This window comes from Engystomops pustulosus, chromosome 7 (assembly GCF_040894005.1).
Source record: "Engystomops pustulosus chromosome 7, aEngPut4.maternal, whole genome shotgun sequence".
Taxonomy (NCBI): Eukaryota; Metazoa; Chordata; class Amphibia; order Anura; family Leptodactylidae; genus Engystomops; species Engystomops pustulosus.
This window is the reverse complement of record NC_092417.1, coordinates 56653202-56667448: the sequence shown is the minus strand read 5'-3', so window position 1 is coordinate 56667448 and position 14247 is coordinate 56653202. Positions and strand designations below refer to the sequence as shown.

General features: G+C 40.7%; 1 protein-coding gene across 4 annotated transcripts in view; it reads left to right on the top strand.

Annotated features, from left to right (window-relative positions):
• NEMF (nuclear export mediator factor) overlaps nucleotides 1-12938 on the top strand; it is a 30021-nt gene extending 17083 nt beyond the window's left edge. For 2 of the 4 annotated variants that reach the window (XM_072116007.1, XM_072116006.1), the window contains exons 18-33: nucleotides 2854-2916; nucleotides 3347-3459; nucleotides 3547-3604; nucleotides 4129-4187; nucleotides 4680-4797; nucleotides 5221-5500; nucleotides 5617-5662; nucleotides 5744-5790; nucleotides 6696-6834; nucleotides 6949-7026; nucleotides 7103-7300; nucleotides 7532-7564; nucleotides 7730-7836; nucleotides 9777-9820; nucleotides 10153-10232; nucleotides 11490-12938. In XM_072116007.1, coding sequence (XP_071972108.1) covers nucleotides 2854-2916; nucleotides 3347-3459; nucleotides 3547-3604; nucleotides 4129-4187; nucleotides 4680-4797; nucleotides 5221-5500; nucleotides 5617-5662; nucleotides 5744-5790; nucleotides 6696-6834; nucleotides 6949-7026; nucleotides 7103-7300; nucleotides 7532-7564; nucleotides 7730-7836; nucleotides 9777-9820; nucleotides 10153-10232; nucleotides 11490-11567 — 1541 coding nt within the window. In that variant the 3' untranslated portion in view covers nucleotides 11568-12938. Of the gene's footprint in view, nucleotides 1-2853; nucleotides 2917-3346; nucleotides 3460-3546; nucleotides 3605-4128; nucleotides 4188-4679; nucleotides 4798-5220; nucleotides 5501-5616; nucleotides 5663-5743; nucleotides 5791-6695; nucleotides 6835-6948; nucleotides 7027-7102; nucleotides 7301-7531; nucleotides 7579-7729; nucleotides 7837-9776; nucleotides 9821-10152; nucleotides 10233-11489 lie in introns of those variants that run through there. The other 2 variants (XM_072116008.1, XR_011848862.1) reach the window with 2 other exon arrangements.
• Nucleotides 12939-14247: the final 1309 nt, after the last annotated feature.

The window sequence follows — 14247 nt, the reverse complement described above, 5'->3', positions numbered from 1 at the left end:
TAACAGGGATGCTGTGTGTTGTGCAAACATTTCCACAGTCAAATAGTTTAATCTAATTTAGTCTACTAAAAGAGGCTTAGTAAAATACCTAGAAAACTAAAAACAAAATGGAATTCGCTGGTTATATGTATATATGTACATACATATTAGGTAACTGTTGTAATTGAATTGTTTGCATAGCCAGTAGGACTCCATAGTGGGAGTGCCCTAGGGTTACTTATTTAGTTATTGTTTCTTTCATGGCCCAGTGTGCTGACTTCATCCAGAAAATCAACTTTGAAGTGAGATCTAAATTGCTTGTATAAAGTCAAGGAGGAGGAGAGTTAAACACTGAAGTCAAGGTGGGGAGCTCTCAACGCTTCCTCCTCTGTTGATTTGACATCATGCTTCTAACTTCAGGAGATCTGGTTGGTAATGTCTCTGAATGCAGGACCATCATTTACAGTTAAAGGGGCTTTCAGAGGAAGAGAGAGCTTGACTTTATACAACCAATTTACATCTCACTTCAAAGTATATTTTCTCAATGATTCCCCAATGATCTGGAAGGTATTCGGCTGCATGACAACATACTGGTAGTAGTTTATTGGGTCAATTTCTGCTGACCAGTTTCCTTTTAAGGGATCAGTTTGATGATCACCTGCCTTGAAGATGGTATCATAGAAAGCATTGTTCTGGACATGGCATTGATTCGCAAAGTGCTTTAAGGCAGTGATTTTCAACCTTTTTTGAGCCGCGGCACACTTTTTATACTTAGAAAATCCTGGGGCACACCACCAACCAAAATAGCACAAAATGACACTAAAACAGTCATAAAAGGCCTCCCTTTACTAATAAAAAGGCCCTAGCTGCCTCCCTTTACTAATAAAAAGGCCCTAGCTGCCTCCCTTTACTAATAAAAAGCCCCTGGCTGCCTCCCTTTACTAATAAAAAGCCCCTGGCTGCCTCCCTTTACTAATAAAAAGCCCCTGGCTGCCTCCCTTTACTAATAAAAAGCCCCTGGCTGCCTCCCTTTACTAATAAAAAGGCCCTAGCTGCCTCCCTTTACTAATAAAAAGGCCCTAGCTGCCTCCCTTTACTAATAAAAAGGCCCTAGCTGCCTCCCTTTACTAATAAAAAGGCCCTAGCTGCCTCCCTTTACTAATAAAAAGCCCCTGGCGGCCTCCCTTTACTAATAAAAAGCCCCTGGCGGCCTCCCTTTACTAATAAAAAGCCCCTGGCGGCCTCCCTTTACTAATAAAAAGCCCCTGGCGGCCTCCCTTTACTAATAAAAAGCCCCTAGCTGCCTCCCTTTACTAATAAAAAGGCCCTAGCTGCCTCCCTTTACTAATAAAAAGGCCCTAGCAGCCTCCCTTTACTAATAAAAAGGCCCTAGCTGCCTCCCTTTACTAATAAAAAGCCCCTGGTGGCCTCCCTTTACTAATAAAAAGGCCCTAGCAGCCTCCCTTTACTAATAAAAAGCCCCTGGCGGCCTCCCTTTACTAATAAAAAGCCCCTGGCGGCCTCCCTTTACTAATAAAAAGCCCCTGGCGGCCTCCCTTTACTAATAAAAAGCCCCTAGCTGCCTCCCTTTACTAATAAAAAGCCCCTGGCGGCCTCCCTTTACTAATAAAAAGCCCCTGGCGGCCTCCCTTTACTAATAAAAAGGCCCTGGCGGCCTCCCTTTACTAATAAAAAGGCCCTAGCGGCCTCCCTTTACTAATAAAAAGCCCCTGGCGGCCTCCCTTTACTAATAAAAAGCCCCTAGCTGCCTCCCTTTACTAATAAAAAGCCCCTGGCGGCCTCCCTTTACTAATCAAGAGCTCCTAGCAGCCTCCCTTTACTAATAAAAAGGCCCTAGCGGTCTCCCATTACAAAGTAAGAGCCCGTAGCGGCCTCCCTTTACAAATTAAGAGCCCGTAGCAGCCTCTCTTTACTAATTAATAGGCCCTAGAGGCCTCCATTTACTATTTAAAAGGCCCTAGAGCCCCCCTTTACTAATTAAAAGGCCCTAGAGCCCCCCTTTACTAATTAAAAGGCCCTAGAGCCCCCCCTTTACTAATTAAAAGGCCCTAGAGGCCCCCCTTTACTAATTAAAAGGCCCTAGAGGCCCCCCTTTACTAATTAAAAGGCCCTAGAGGCCCCCCTTTACTAATTAAAAGGCCCTAGAGGCCCCCCTTTACTAATTAAAAGGCCCTAGAGGCCCCCCTTTACTAATTAAAAGGCCCTAGAGGCCCCCCTTTACTAATTAAAAGGCCCTACAGGCCCCCCTTAACAAATAAAAAGCCCCAGCCTACCTTTACTAATAAAAAAAAAAAAACCCTTGCTACCTTCCTTATACAAATAATAACCTTATATACTTACCCTTGATGTCTTCTTCCGCGTACCGTCACTCCTAATGGCGATCCGCTCACCTTCTGTAGCTCCTGCACCGCGCGCCTCTGGTCACGTGACTTACGCGACCTGACGTCAGGTCGCGTCAGTCACGTGACATGGGCCGCGCGGTACAGGAGCTACAGAAGACAGGCAGATCGCCGACGCGGGACTTGGAGGTAAGTATGGGGCAGAAATACGGGGGCGCGGCAGCAGCTCGACACCGGGGCAGCCTAGTTCGGGCAACTTTCCCCCGCGGCACACTCAACCTTGTGTCGCGGCACACAGGTTGAAAATCACTGCTTTAAGGAACCAGGCACCTACAATTTAATGCACCTCCAGTAACACAATGCAAAAAAAATTAATGGTAGAGATGTCTTCATTCCTGTGACTATTAGAAGTTACAGAATTATTACAGATGCTGGAATTATGGTATTTAAACTGCATATTTTACATGACACTATAATAATTTATACCTGAAATGTTGTTTCTGTGTGTATGTAGGTGATGTATATGTACACGCTGACCTGCACGGTGCCACTAGCTGCGTGATAAAGAATCCCACAGGTAACAAACCACAAATATCATTGTTTTTATTGTATTAAAAACAATTCTATGATTCTTTAATTTATAGTATTTTAATGTTTCCTGAGCTTTAGTAATGCTAAAAGGGCATTACATAGCGGAGGGAGCTCTCTGCTTTCAGCTTTGTACACTATACAGTATTGGGTCTAAGAGTAGTCCACTTGGCTTATGTGATAAAGTATTGTTTTGTTATTGAGAATTGTGATACTACACAAAGTATTTGTATAAAATTTCATATTCTGATATCAAGACAACGGTGTTCCATAACAGAGCGAGAAAACAGAAGCTTCCAAAAACAAAAAATAATAATGGAAGAAAAGGATGCAGAAAAATCTGAACAATGCAATTATACTATAATCAAAACTGTATATGTATCTGCATCCCGCCTACTCACTAATGTATTTCATCTTAGGTGAGCCAGTGCCACCACGTACACTTACAGAAGCTGGCACTATGGCTGTGTGCTATAGTGCCGCATGGGACGCCCGAGTTATTACCAGTGCCTGGTGGGTCCATCATAATCAGGTATTGTACAGAAGTTCTGTTCTGTAATATAACTATGATCTATGGTAATGCTGGGAAGTGGCTGAGTATTCTTACTGCCCCTTTCAGGTGTCGAAGACTGCGCCAACAGGAGAGTACCTGACCACTGGCAGCTTTATGATCAGAGGTGAGGAGTTCATGTTATGCTCATGGGCTGGCCCAAAGGGGCTCCAGAAGATCCCTTGGTGGGACAGAGCTCTAAAACATAATAACTGGAAGCAAAGGTCGAACTAAGACTGAACTATGCAGAGGTGACTTGGCAGCAGTAGCTGGTAACCAGAGGCTTTTTGTTGTGGGTGATAAATATAAATTATTTAAATGCTTTTCTGAGAAGTTTGGAATTCAGATTCAGAAAAATCTGAATACTTGCTATGGATCTTATTTTTGGGGTCTGAGCTTCTTTTGGTTCACTTACACTCGGCTTGGGCCAGAAGTGTTGGTCATGCCCATTTGATGTATCGGAGCCTGCTAAGGCCACTGGTGAGCCACCAACATTTCAAGGCCCAACTGGGAATATCGGCCAACAAATGGGACCGCGCCGCACTCAAACAGGAATATATACAAATATATACCCCAGTGTGACACTGCATAAGGAAACGGTCATATAGGTTATGATATTAGCAGTACTTTGATACAACACTTGTCTTTTAGGAAAAAAGAATTTCCTTCCACCCTCTTACTTGATGATGGGATTTGGATTTCTATTTAAGGTTCGTATGTATATGGATCTTAATATGTTACCTAGTGATGTTTTATTGTGTTGCTACATATTTTTATGTGAGCAGTTCAGCACTTTTGGGTTAAACAGGCTCTCTCATCACCTCAAACATCAACTATTTGTATCCTTTAATAGGTTATAAGGTGGTAGTTATTCCTCTATCTACCTCTTTTAGCACCACATATCTTATATATCTGTGCAAGGGAACCTATTGGTCATCCTGCCCGGGTGGGACTGCTGGTGCTACTGGGGGAGTGCATAAATTAAAATAGGAGGCTTCCTGAGTCACTCGGGTGACATAGCCTGGGTGCCTCAGAGTAATTTGCATGACTCTATATTTATGCAATTGCGTCACATTGAGCTGTAATAAAATAACTTCTTATTAGGACACATCATCCTCAGTAAACTGATGGTAGACTTCCTTTAAATATTGATATGAAGATTTTTTTTTTTTTAATGCTGAGGACATGATCCTTTCTTTCAGGTGGATGAGCCTTGTGTCTGGAGACATAAAGGCGAGCGCAAAGTGAAGGTACAGGATGAGGATCTGGAAAGTGTAACTAGCAGTAATATAGAGCTAGCCACAGAAGAAAATGAACTGGGTAAGGCGGTCGGACAAAGTAAGGCTTCATGCACACAACCATATTTTTTTGTCTGCGAGCCATGGACACAAATTGTAATGGACATTGGCGGTGTGAGTGGAGCTCCCCTGCTAATGTCCAACTGGCCTCAAACAACGGCACACGACCACAACACACTGTTGTGCGCATGCGGCCTAAACTCCATTACAGAATCTGGATCTTATAGAGGAATTTATCATGTATTTTGTTCACTGCCATATATAATACATCAGACATGCACTTTCTGCTGCACAGAGGAGATATTACACTATGATTAATTCATACCAATTATTAGAAATTATGTTTTCTAAATTTATTTTTACAATACTTAGAAATTTAGCATCTTTTGACATTTTTTCTCATGGGTGTGGGGTGTAGAATCAATTTTATTTGTTTTCCTTCCAGAAGCTCCAGAAGAGGACACTGATGGTAGCAGTGAAGATGAAGAGGAGGACATGCCTCACAGCAAACATGAAGTTGAGTCTGATACTAAGGACAAAAATGCTGCACCCAGTCATGAGCACGTCTCTGAGGATGTACACTCAGATGAAGGAAGTGACGCTGGGAGCTCACATTCTACAGATAATACTGCTGAAGTAAAAGAGGAGGAGGAGGAGGAGGAGGAAAAGGAGGGAGTGTCTTACCCTGACACCACCATAGACTTGTCCCATCTTCAGACTAAGAGGTGGATTTTATAGGGGTTCTATTAATGCGTTGAAATTCTATTTTCATGTGTTCACTGATATGAGTTATAAATTGGGCAGCTTTTATCCCTGCTCTGACCATTTTTGTACTCTGTAGGACACTGAATAGAACAGCTATATTGCAGCCTGAACACTCAGTGGTGGTGAGATCTACTTATTCGTATATATTCAGTTACAATCTAAGGTTTTCTTCAGTAATTGTGACCCTCTCTCCCCTCTGTTAGAATGACAAGTCAGCTGGCCGAAAGCATTTATCAGCTAAGGAGAGAAGGTAAGGCGTTTCTGTGGTTAAAGCCTTTTATAACCAGCCCTGTGTTGGTGTGGGTGGGTCTGTCTTTTCAAGTTACTTAAAAGGGTTTGCCCATGAAAGAAACTTCTCAAATTTTAATTCCCTAGTGATGCTTACACAATAAAGACCCCCCCCCTTAATTTACTATTTTATTCAGGAGCAAAAACAGCAATGGTCAGTCATGGTCAGTGTAAAATTCCAGAGTGCTCTCTAAGCAGACACTTCATGATTCCTCTACGTAGTGCTGTGAGATGCTATGTGCTGACAATGTGCTTAGATTTTCAGGGTACAGTGTTTATCTGACACATAGAAAAAGAGAGAAGATAAAGATCAAAGTCATGAGATGGATGTAAGACACAATGAAACACTCACCCCTGCTATCTCACCTATAATGCACACCGTCAGCTTTCCTATGCCTCTCCCTCTCCTAGGATAAAGACCTTATTCTACCAGCTATAGACACATAAGTTTCTGCAGGCTGCTTGCCAACAGGAAGTGCCTGTGTCAGAGCTGGTGTTTTAATGCAGGGGGCAGAGGGAGGAGGCAGAGAGCACTGCAGTGTGCAGATAAGAGAAGCTATTCATGAGAAGAATCTGACCATAGTCAGAAGATTTATGGTTGTATCCAGAGACAAGCAAATTGCGTACACCAGAACTGTTAGAGACAGGTTGGACTTATATCTGTGAAATCCTGCATTTTTGTTAATAACAGTGAATTAAAGAATGTGTTAGTTTGTTCTCCTGAGTTTATTTAAGAATCCTGTCTTCGTGGGAATAGCCCTTTAAGTGAAATTTGACGTTTACAACTTTCATTAGATACATTAATACCAGTGGCCTCTAGTCCCTCCAGTGTACGCTAGAACTACAAGTTCATTGTCTTCTTTTCAGGGAAATAAAGAAGAAAAAAAAGCCAGATGATTTGGAAGAAACCAAGCCAGTCGAAACTGCGGAGAAAACGGAGGCCTCAGAACCCCTGAATACAGCACAGGGGGGCACAGGGCAGCAGCCGTTAAAAAGAGGACAAAAGGTATTTATGGCACCTTCAATCTGTTCTGTGCTTCCTATGTACAGTGAAACCTTGGATTATGAATAACCCAGTCTAAAAGTCCTATTCATATTTCTCCATTGCTTTTACCATCAGAGTAAAATGAAGAAGATGAAGGAAAAGTACAAGGACCAGGATGATGAAGATCGGGAACTCATTATGCAGTTGCTTGGGGTAAGGAGCTGCTTAGGTTACAACATTGTATGTTCCTCTTTCCTCTGATGGAAGTCCTAGCATCCCAGCTTTGTAGTCTGCAGGATCTACCAAGGAAGAAAAGGGGAAGAAAGGAAAGAAAGGAAAAACAAAGGAAGAACCTGCAAAGAAACAACCACAGAAGGGGAAAGGTGGCTCCAAAGGAAGTGGGAAGAAAGATGGGACCGGATCTACTGGAATCTTTATAACACAAGACTTACAAGATATGACCTTAGAAGAACCGCAGGATGACAAGGTGAGTGATAAGAAAGTGACTTACTGCCTTGTGTTCTGAGCTCCTCCTAAGAAATGTAGAGTACTTTATATATTCATTTACATTTTCCGGGATATTGTTACAATAAGAACCATTTCCTTTAGTAGATATGTGTTCTCATAAGGACCTAGAGTAATGTTGGCCACCCACACGTCTCTGTAGCACTGTGTCTTACAATGATAGCTAATATACTTTGTAATTCTGTATTTCCAGGATGATGGTGATCAAGATGCTCCCGGATCAGAGGTATTCTCCACACGGTATATTATCACTATTTAGAATCCAATAAAATTTGGGTTCAATTAGTGTTCAGTTCAATTCAATAACTGATAGCAAAAATAAAGGATGCAAAAAAAGATGCATTTTGACTTGATCATTGAGTGTACCTCACAACTTCTTGTATGCTTGTAGGAGGCGGAGAATCTATTGGATTCCCTGACTGGTCAGCCAGACTCAGAAGATATCCTGCTATTCTCTGTGCCAGTCTGTGCCCCGTACACTGCCATGACAAGTTATAAGTATGTTTAATGATGTAAATGTGATGCACACACCTTTAATTAACCTCATACTGACGGATCTTCACGTCACAACTAAGCTACAGGTGTGTATGGAAAGGGCTCATTGGTTGAGGCCTTTTCATACAAGTTGGGTGTTTGCTGACTATTGCAAACTAGCACCAATTGTAGCTAATTGTTAACTTTTTGGTTGCCGCCGGCAAAGCTCGAAAGTTGAGAGACGGCGTTTGGACACAGCCATCTTAGCTGAGGTTGTCGATCCATGTGACATCATCTGGGATCTATGAGCTGTCACCATAACAGCTTCAGGTCTTTATCAGACCCGAGGCTGTGACATTTCAGAAGATCTGTTACAGTGTAAAATTCCCATATACGGTATTATGACAGTATATAGTAGAATTAATCAGACAGCCTAGGGTTAACGTACCCTAGGGGTCTGGAAAATAGTAAAAAAAAATTTCAAGAAAAGGTCAAAGCTCAACCCCCCCTTTCCCTTGAACTGATATAAAAATAAACAGTAAAAATCATATACATGTTGGGTATCGCCACATCCCAAAATGTCCGATCTGTCAGAAATATCATATCGGTTATTCCTGGTATTGTATCCTGTAATGGAAAATGGTGCCAAAATGTCAGATACGGTACTTTTTCGCCATTTTTCCACATATAATATACATACATTCAAATAATAGCAAAGAAAACAACATATTGCCTCACAAAAAATGAAACCTCACACAGCTCCATACACTGAAGTAATTGGCGCCAGAACATTGCAAAACAAAGATCTTTTAAAAAAAATTTGTATAGAAGGTTTAATTTTATTTTATGTATTAACACAATAGAACCAATATAAATTTAGTATCCCTGCGATAGTACTGAAGTAATGAATAAAGGGGAAGTGTAATTTGGGGTGAACAGCCTACACGAAAATGGCGCAAATTAATTTTTTCACCAATTTCACTGCATTTGGAATTTTTTCCACATATAAAGGCCACATACAGCTCTCTGCAAGGAAAACTAAAAAAGACTTGTTTTTTCTATTGAAATTATATAGACAGGTTTACACAAGAGCTCCATAAAAAAGACACCTATACTAAATTGCACATACCCTTTAAAATCCTGAAATATTTCAGGATATTACGATATCTGTATACTTGGTCAATTTTCATTTTGAGCTAAATTTGGAACTATTTATACATACTAGACTAATAAACAAATGCCAGAGGAAAGAGGCTTTCCAGTATTGCATATGATCTAATCTCAACATATCTAAGTTTCATTCAACCTCTAACAAATTGGTCTTTTTTCATTTTTGCGTTTCCATGTTTCACTCCCCACCTTCAAAAATCTATAACTTTTTAGTCTGTTTTTGTGCCCCTAAAGCAGGGGACATCAAGGCAAATCTCCTGGTCACTACAAAATCACTGCAGCTGCAGATTTTAACATTTGCATCTCCTGTCCATTTTGAGCTGCAGGTTATATGTACAGCAACGGAGTCTGTAATCTGCCATGGCTTAACCCAATGTTGTGATTTTGCAGTTACTAACCTGTGATGATTCTACACCATATATCTCTAGCCTTAGAAAAAAATTCTAACCTTTTGACCTAATGACCTTTTATAATAATAAAACCACCCATCTGTCATCCTGTGTGACTTACATTATTGCCGACTCACTCACTGCAATGGGTGAATGTGATGGGTGAATAGGGTCTATACTGAGCTGCCATGAGGAGTTCAGTTCGGCTGTTCAGTGTTCACAGTGTTTTTTGCGGTAAAAGCTGCGTGTCTGACTGAACAAACTCTATTGTGCGAAACCGGTCTTACCCATGATCACACTATGAGATAACATTATAAGCCTATACAGATTTTGATCTAAAAGATGTGCGGGAAAGCAGATCTCTAGCATTATGTTCATTATCTGTTTTTTATTTTTGGATTTCAGGTATAAGGTTAAGTTAACCCCAGGAACACAAAAAAAAGGAAAAGGTAAAAATCTCAAATCTATTTCATACATACATTTTGTTTTCATTTGACAATGCAGTTAGTGGTGATGGCGGTCTAGTGACTTGCACCCATTCATTGGGTAATGACAAAAAGCTCCACACCAAAACTGTGCACTTTTATGAAAAACTACAAAAAGCACATGGTATTAGTGTTACTGCTAACATATTGCCTGTCCTACGTGTTGTGCAGCACTTTAGAATAAAAGGATCCCAAACAAATTATTTAAGTGTTTAAAATAATTGCTTTGTCCCCATGTGGAATCACGAAAATGTGTAGAATATAAGGGGTTTTAATTTTTTGTTTTCTTTCCACAGCTGCTAAAACAGCCCTGAACAGTTTTATGCATTCCAAAGAGACCAGCAGCCGAGAGAAAGACTTGCTGCGTAGTGTGAAGGTACATGTCTACAATGCAAAATGCCAGCTGCAGATCACTAGTGTCTTGTGACCACATGCAATATCCTAACACCAGTAACATGTATTACACTAAATCCACCAATGATCATTGACAGCCACCTCTCCTCTAGTTTTCATGTGCACTCACCGGTCACTCACTTGGGATGCTCTAGAAATCGAGTAGAGTTGGGAAAATTTTAAGGGAAAAGCCACATTTATATCCAATCTCCATAGAGATGAACAAGCCAGCACGGAGATGAGCGACCGGCTGCTCCGCTCATCTCGGGGAGCAAAGAGAGGTCCAACGGAAGTACCTCGGGCGACCTACAGACTAGCCCCTCCCCATACTCTGTGGTCGTCTTATCACTGAAACCCCCACGATCAGCAAGTAGGACCTTTCCTGTGGATAGTGCCCAACTTGGTCTGTGGGAAAAACTCCTTTAAAGGAAATATAAAAGCAAACTCAAGCATGACAAACCAGGGACACTTACTCATGCATCCAGGCACTGTGACTTTGCTAATATTGTATTTTGTTACCCATGACCTCTTTCCTTTTAAAATCACCTTTTAGATTTATGCTAAAGAGCCCTCCGTGGTGCACATTCACAGTCTGTTACCATGTGCAGGAAAGCTGCTGTCTGCCACTGTGTGCTGAAACTTTCTCTGCTGCCATAAGCTTACAAAAGGCTGAGGGATCAGAGTAGGAGACAGCGTAACAGCCTGTGTGAAGCTACTGCACAGAGGGGATCTGGTAACGTCCTTAAAGCCCGTCTTGCTCATTAGCATAATTTTTATGATGCCTCCATCTATGAGTAAGTGCCCTTGGTTTATCAGGCTTGAAATTTTTGGTAGCTTTCCTTTAACACAAAAATACTAAAATTACTAAAAAAAAAATTCTAATTTTGCCAAATCAAATAAGAATTTGGAAAAGTTAAAGAATTAATTAAATTGTTTTGCAAAGAAAGTAAAAAGTTTCTCCCCTGTACCACTCCTGTTCTGAAGAGAATGGTTTATCCACCAGAATGAAAATTCATGCATTGTAGAGGATTTTTACATGTTTATTAGATTTGGACATGTGATAAATATGGAAACTTTTGCACTTGGCTTTCCCACTTTTCCTGCCTTGAGCAAATACACAAACAGCCCTGTGTGTTACCCGACACCTACTGTATAGAAGTACATACCTTGTTATACAGTGCTTGTATATTATATTATATGACCCGCCTTATAATTTGCTCTTCTCTTTAACATTTTGAAGGACACTGATTTATCGAGGAACATGCCAGGAAAAGTGAAAGTGTCTGCACCGAACCTGCTAAGTGCCAAGAAGAAATAACCACTTCCTACAAACATTTCAGAAATGTAAACTATGGAGCACATTTTGGTGAGGTGGAAAGGTGGACCTTTTTGTAGCACAAAGATTCTTCATACCATGTGCATCTTCTCTGTAAATGTGTGTCTATCACATGAAACTGTGCCCATAGTCATACCCTGCTCCTAATAACCTACCAACCGTGATAAGTGGTTGAGGTGGGTGGCCTCACCTGCTCCCCAAAGACCTCTGAGCTAGAACCATTTTGAGCAAGGTATGATTATGTTACAGGGTTTTTCAATAAGATAAAATGACAGGGGAGGCAACTTTATTCCTTATTCAATCAATATGTCAAGTTCAGCCATACTATGGTAGTCCCATAGTACATGTATCTGATTGGAGCCGGGTTACATTCCAGTTTTCATGTACGATCAGCTCCACTCAGAAGCAAATTATTGAGATGTCAAGATTTCACATCTTTGTTCTATTGTATGGGTTAGCGACCCACATATATAGCCTGCAATCTAAACCGTGACACCAGAAATGTATTTTGGCTTCTTTGTACTCACTTTCAAAACATAAAATAAATGTATACTTCTGCTCCAGTACAGATGACCTCTGTCCCTACTGCACTGGGTGTTTCATTACATCACACGAAAGGCAAGAAGAGGCTGATAAACAAATCTGTGGCTTAGAGCTACAACACACAACTTGAATCTTGCGTTTTAGTCTGTGAATCCTGCGCTGCACTGGATGTATTTCAGGGACTGAACACTGTGCCAAGGACTCCATGCACCATAGTGATATATATGACTGCCTATGGAGCAGCAGTGTCGTACTGTCATCACGATCACAATACTACACCGTTCTCCAGAGATTCTGCTTGGAGTCCCAACCCGGCACAGTGTTCAGTCTAAAATCCACCCATCACACAGTATGGGATTAATGGACTGATCAGTCCTTAGCCGTATCCAAAGATTGGTTTAGCTGCAGGTTTTTTTCAGTGGTGTTTGAAGACACAGAAGTCGATCACATAGTAAATATTTATTTTGCTGCCCATCAGTGTATCAGTTTATCTTTCTGGAGAACTCCTTTAAATAGTCCCCAACTTAAAAAAAACAAAAAAATCTATTTACCTGGCTCTTTTCTGTAGTGCTACTCTTGTGTACATGTTGTGCTATGATTTATGCAGTCTTTGGAAAGATGAGGTGCACATTAAGTTTCTGGTATGGTCTCTCACACTGCCTACTTATTTTAAATGATAACCCTGCCCATGGGAAGGCTTTTATAATAAATGTAATTAAAAATGTAATATTTCTGTAGTTTTAATTTTGGAAACAGAAGCCTGATGAAAAGTAATTTGGTATGAAATAAAGAGAAACATATTTTATCTTGGCAGTGGTTATTTTGCTTGAAGTCTTACTGCACAAGTGACATATTAAAGGAAATACTACCATTTGATTTCATGTATTATGAACCAAACATACCTTGAGACTGCTGTAGCTACACTGATGCATAAACATATCTTGTTTAACCCCTAAGCTGAGTGTTTGTGTTGAAAAAACTATTATAAAATTATGATAATGAGGCTCTGTCCCTTCTGTGCTGTTGCTCCTCTCACATTACTTTTGCCCGCCAGGGACAACACAGTGATTATATCATTCTCTCGAGCAGTGCATACTTAATCAATTGTTGCACCATGCTGGGTATGAGTCATCCAGCTCGGGTTGATTAGTCCTGTCTGGACAGTTCAGGTAGCTCTGTGTAATGTGGCAGGCTGAATGCAACCAAGCTTTCCCAAGGTCCTAAATATTATAATTGTTTTTTTTCAGCAAAACCACTCAGCTCAGGTATTAAACAAGATATGTTTCTGCCATCAGTGTAGCTACAGCATTCTCAAGGTATGTTTGGTTTACAATGCATGAAATCATATGGTAAATTTCCTAAGTGGGGGTTTACATTGTAGAAGTCTGCAGTGATATACATGTCTGGGATTATTGACAAATCTATTCACCAAATAAAATCAAACTACTTTCCACTGCAGAGAAGTGACCCGTTACTTAAACCCCCTTAATGACCAGGCCCCTTTTCATTTTTGTGTTTCCATTTTTCACTCCTCACTTTTTGGTGAAAAAACGCATTACCGGCATTTACTTGTGGGCATGCTTTTTATGGCTTTCACTGCAATAGGCAGCAAAGACCCACCTTATATGGGGAGGGCTAAGACCAGGAGCCCTCTCCATACACCCGATGTGTGACGTAATGAAATGCCACACTTCTGCGGATCCCAGTGCAGACATTAACCCTTGCAATGCACTGGGCGGGGGGGTTTGGGGTTGTACATTTTTATTGTATAGGCTTTGGGTGATTTCTACAGAGGTGGATTTATTGTAATCCAGCCTGTGGTATAAATGAGGTGACTGCTGTAGAGAAAACTCCACAGAACTAAAAAGCATCATCCCTATTAGACTGTGGCCAAATATAGAATATTTTTTATAAAATATAGATTGTAACCTAGAAAATATATTATGTGTATTAAGGATTTATGTTTCAGATAAAAAGTTGGTTAAAAAAAAAGTGACATTTCCTGTTATCGCATTCCCCTTTTATAGGGATAGACTGTATTCTGATGGCAGCCATGACTGATCTCCTATGGCTTCAAAGAACAGAATAAATAGGACCAATATAATGAACAAAAACGTCA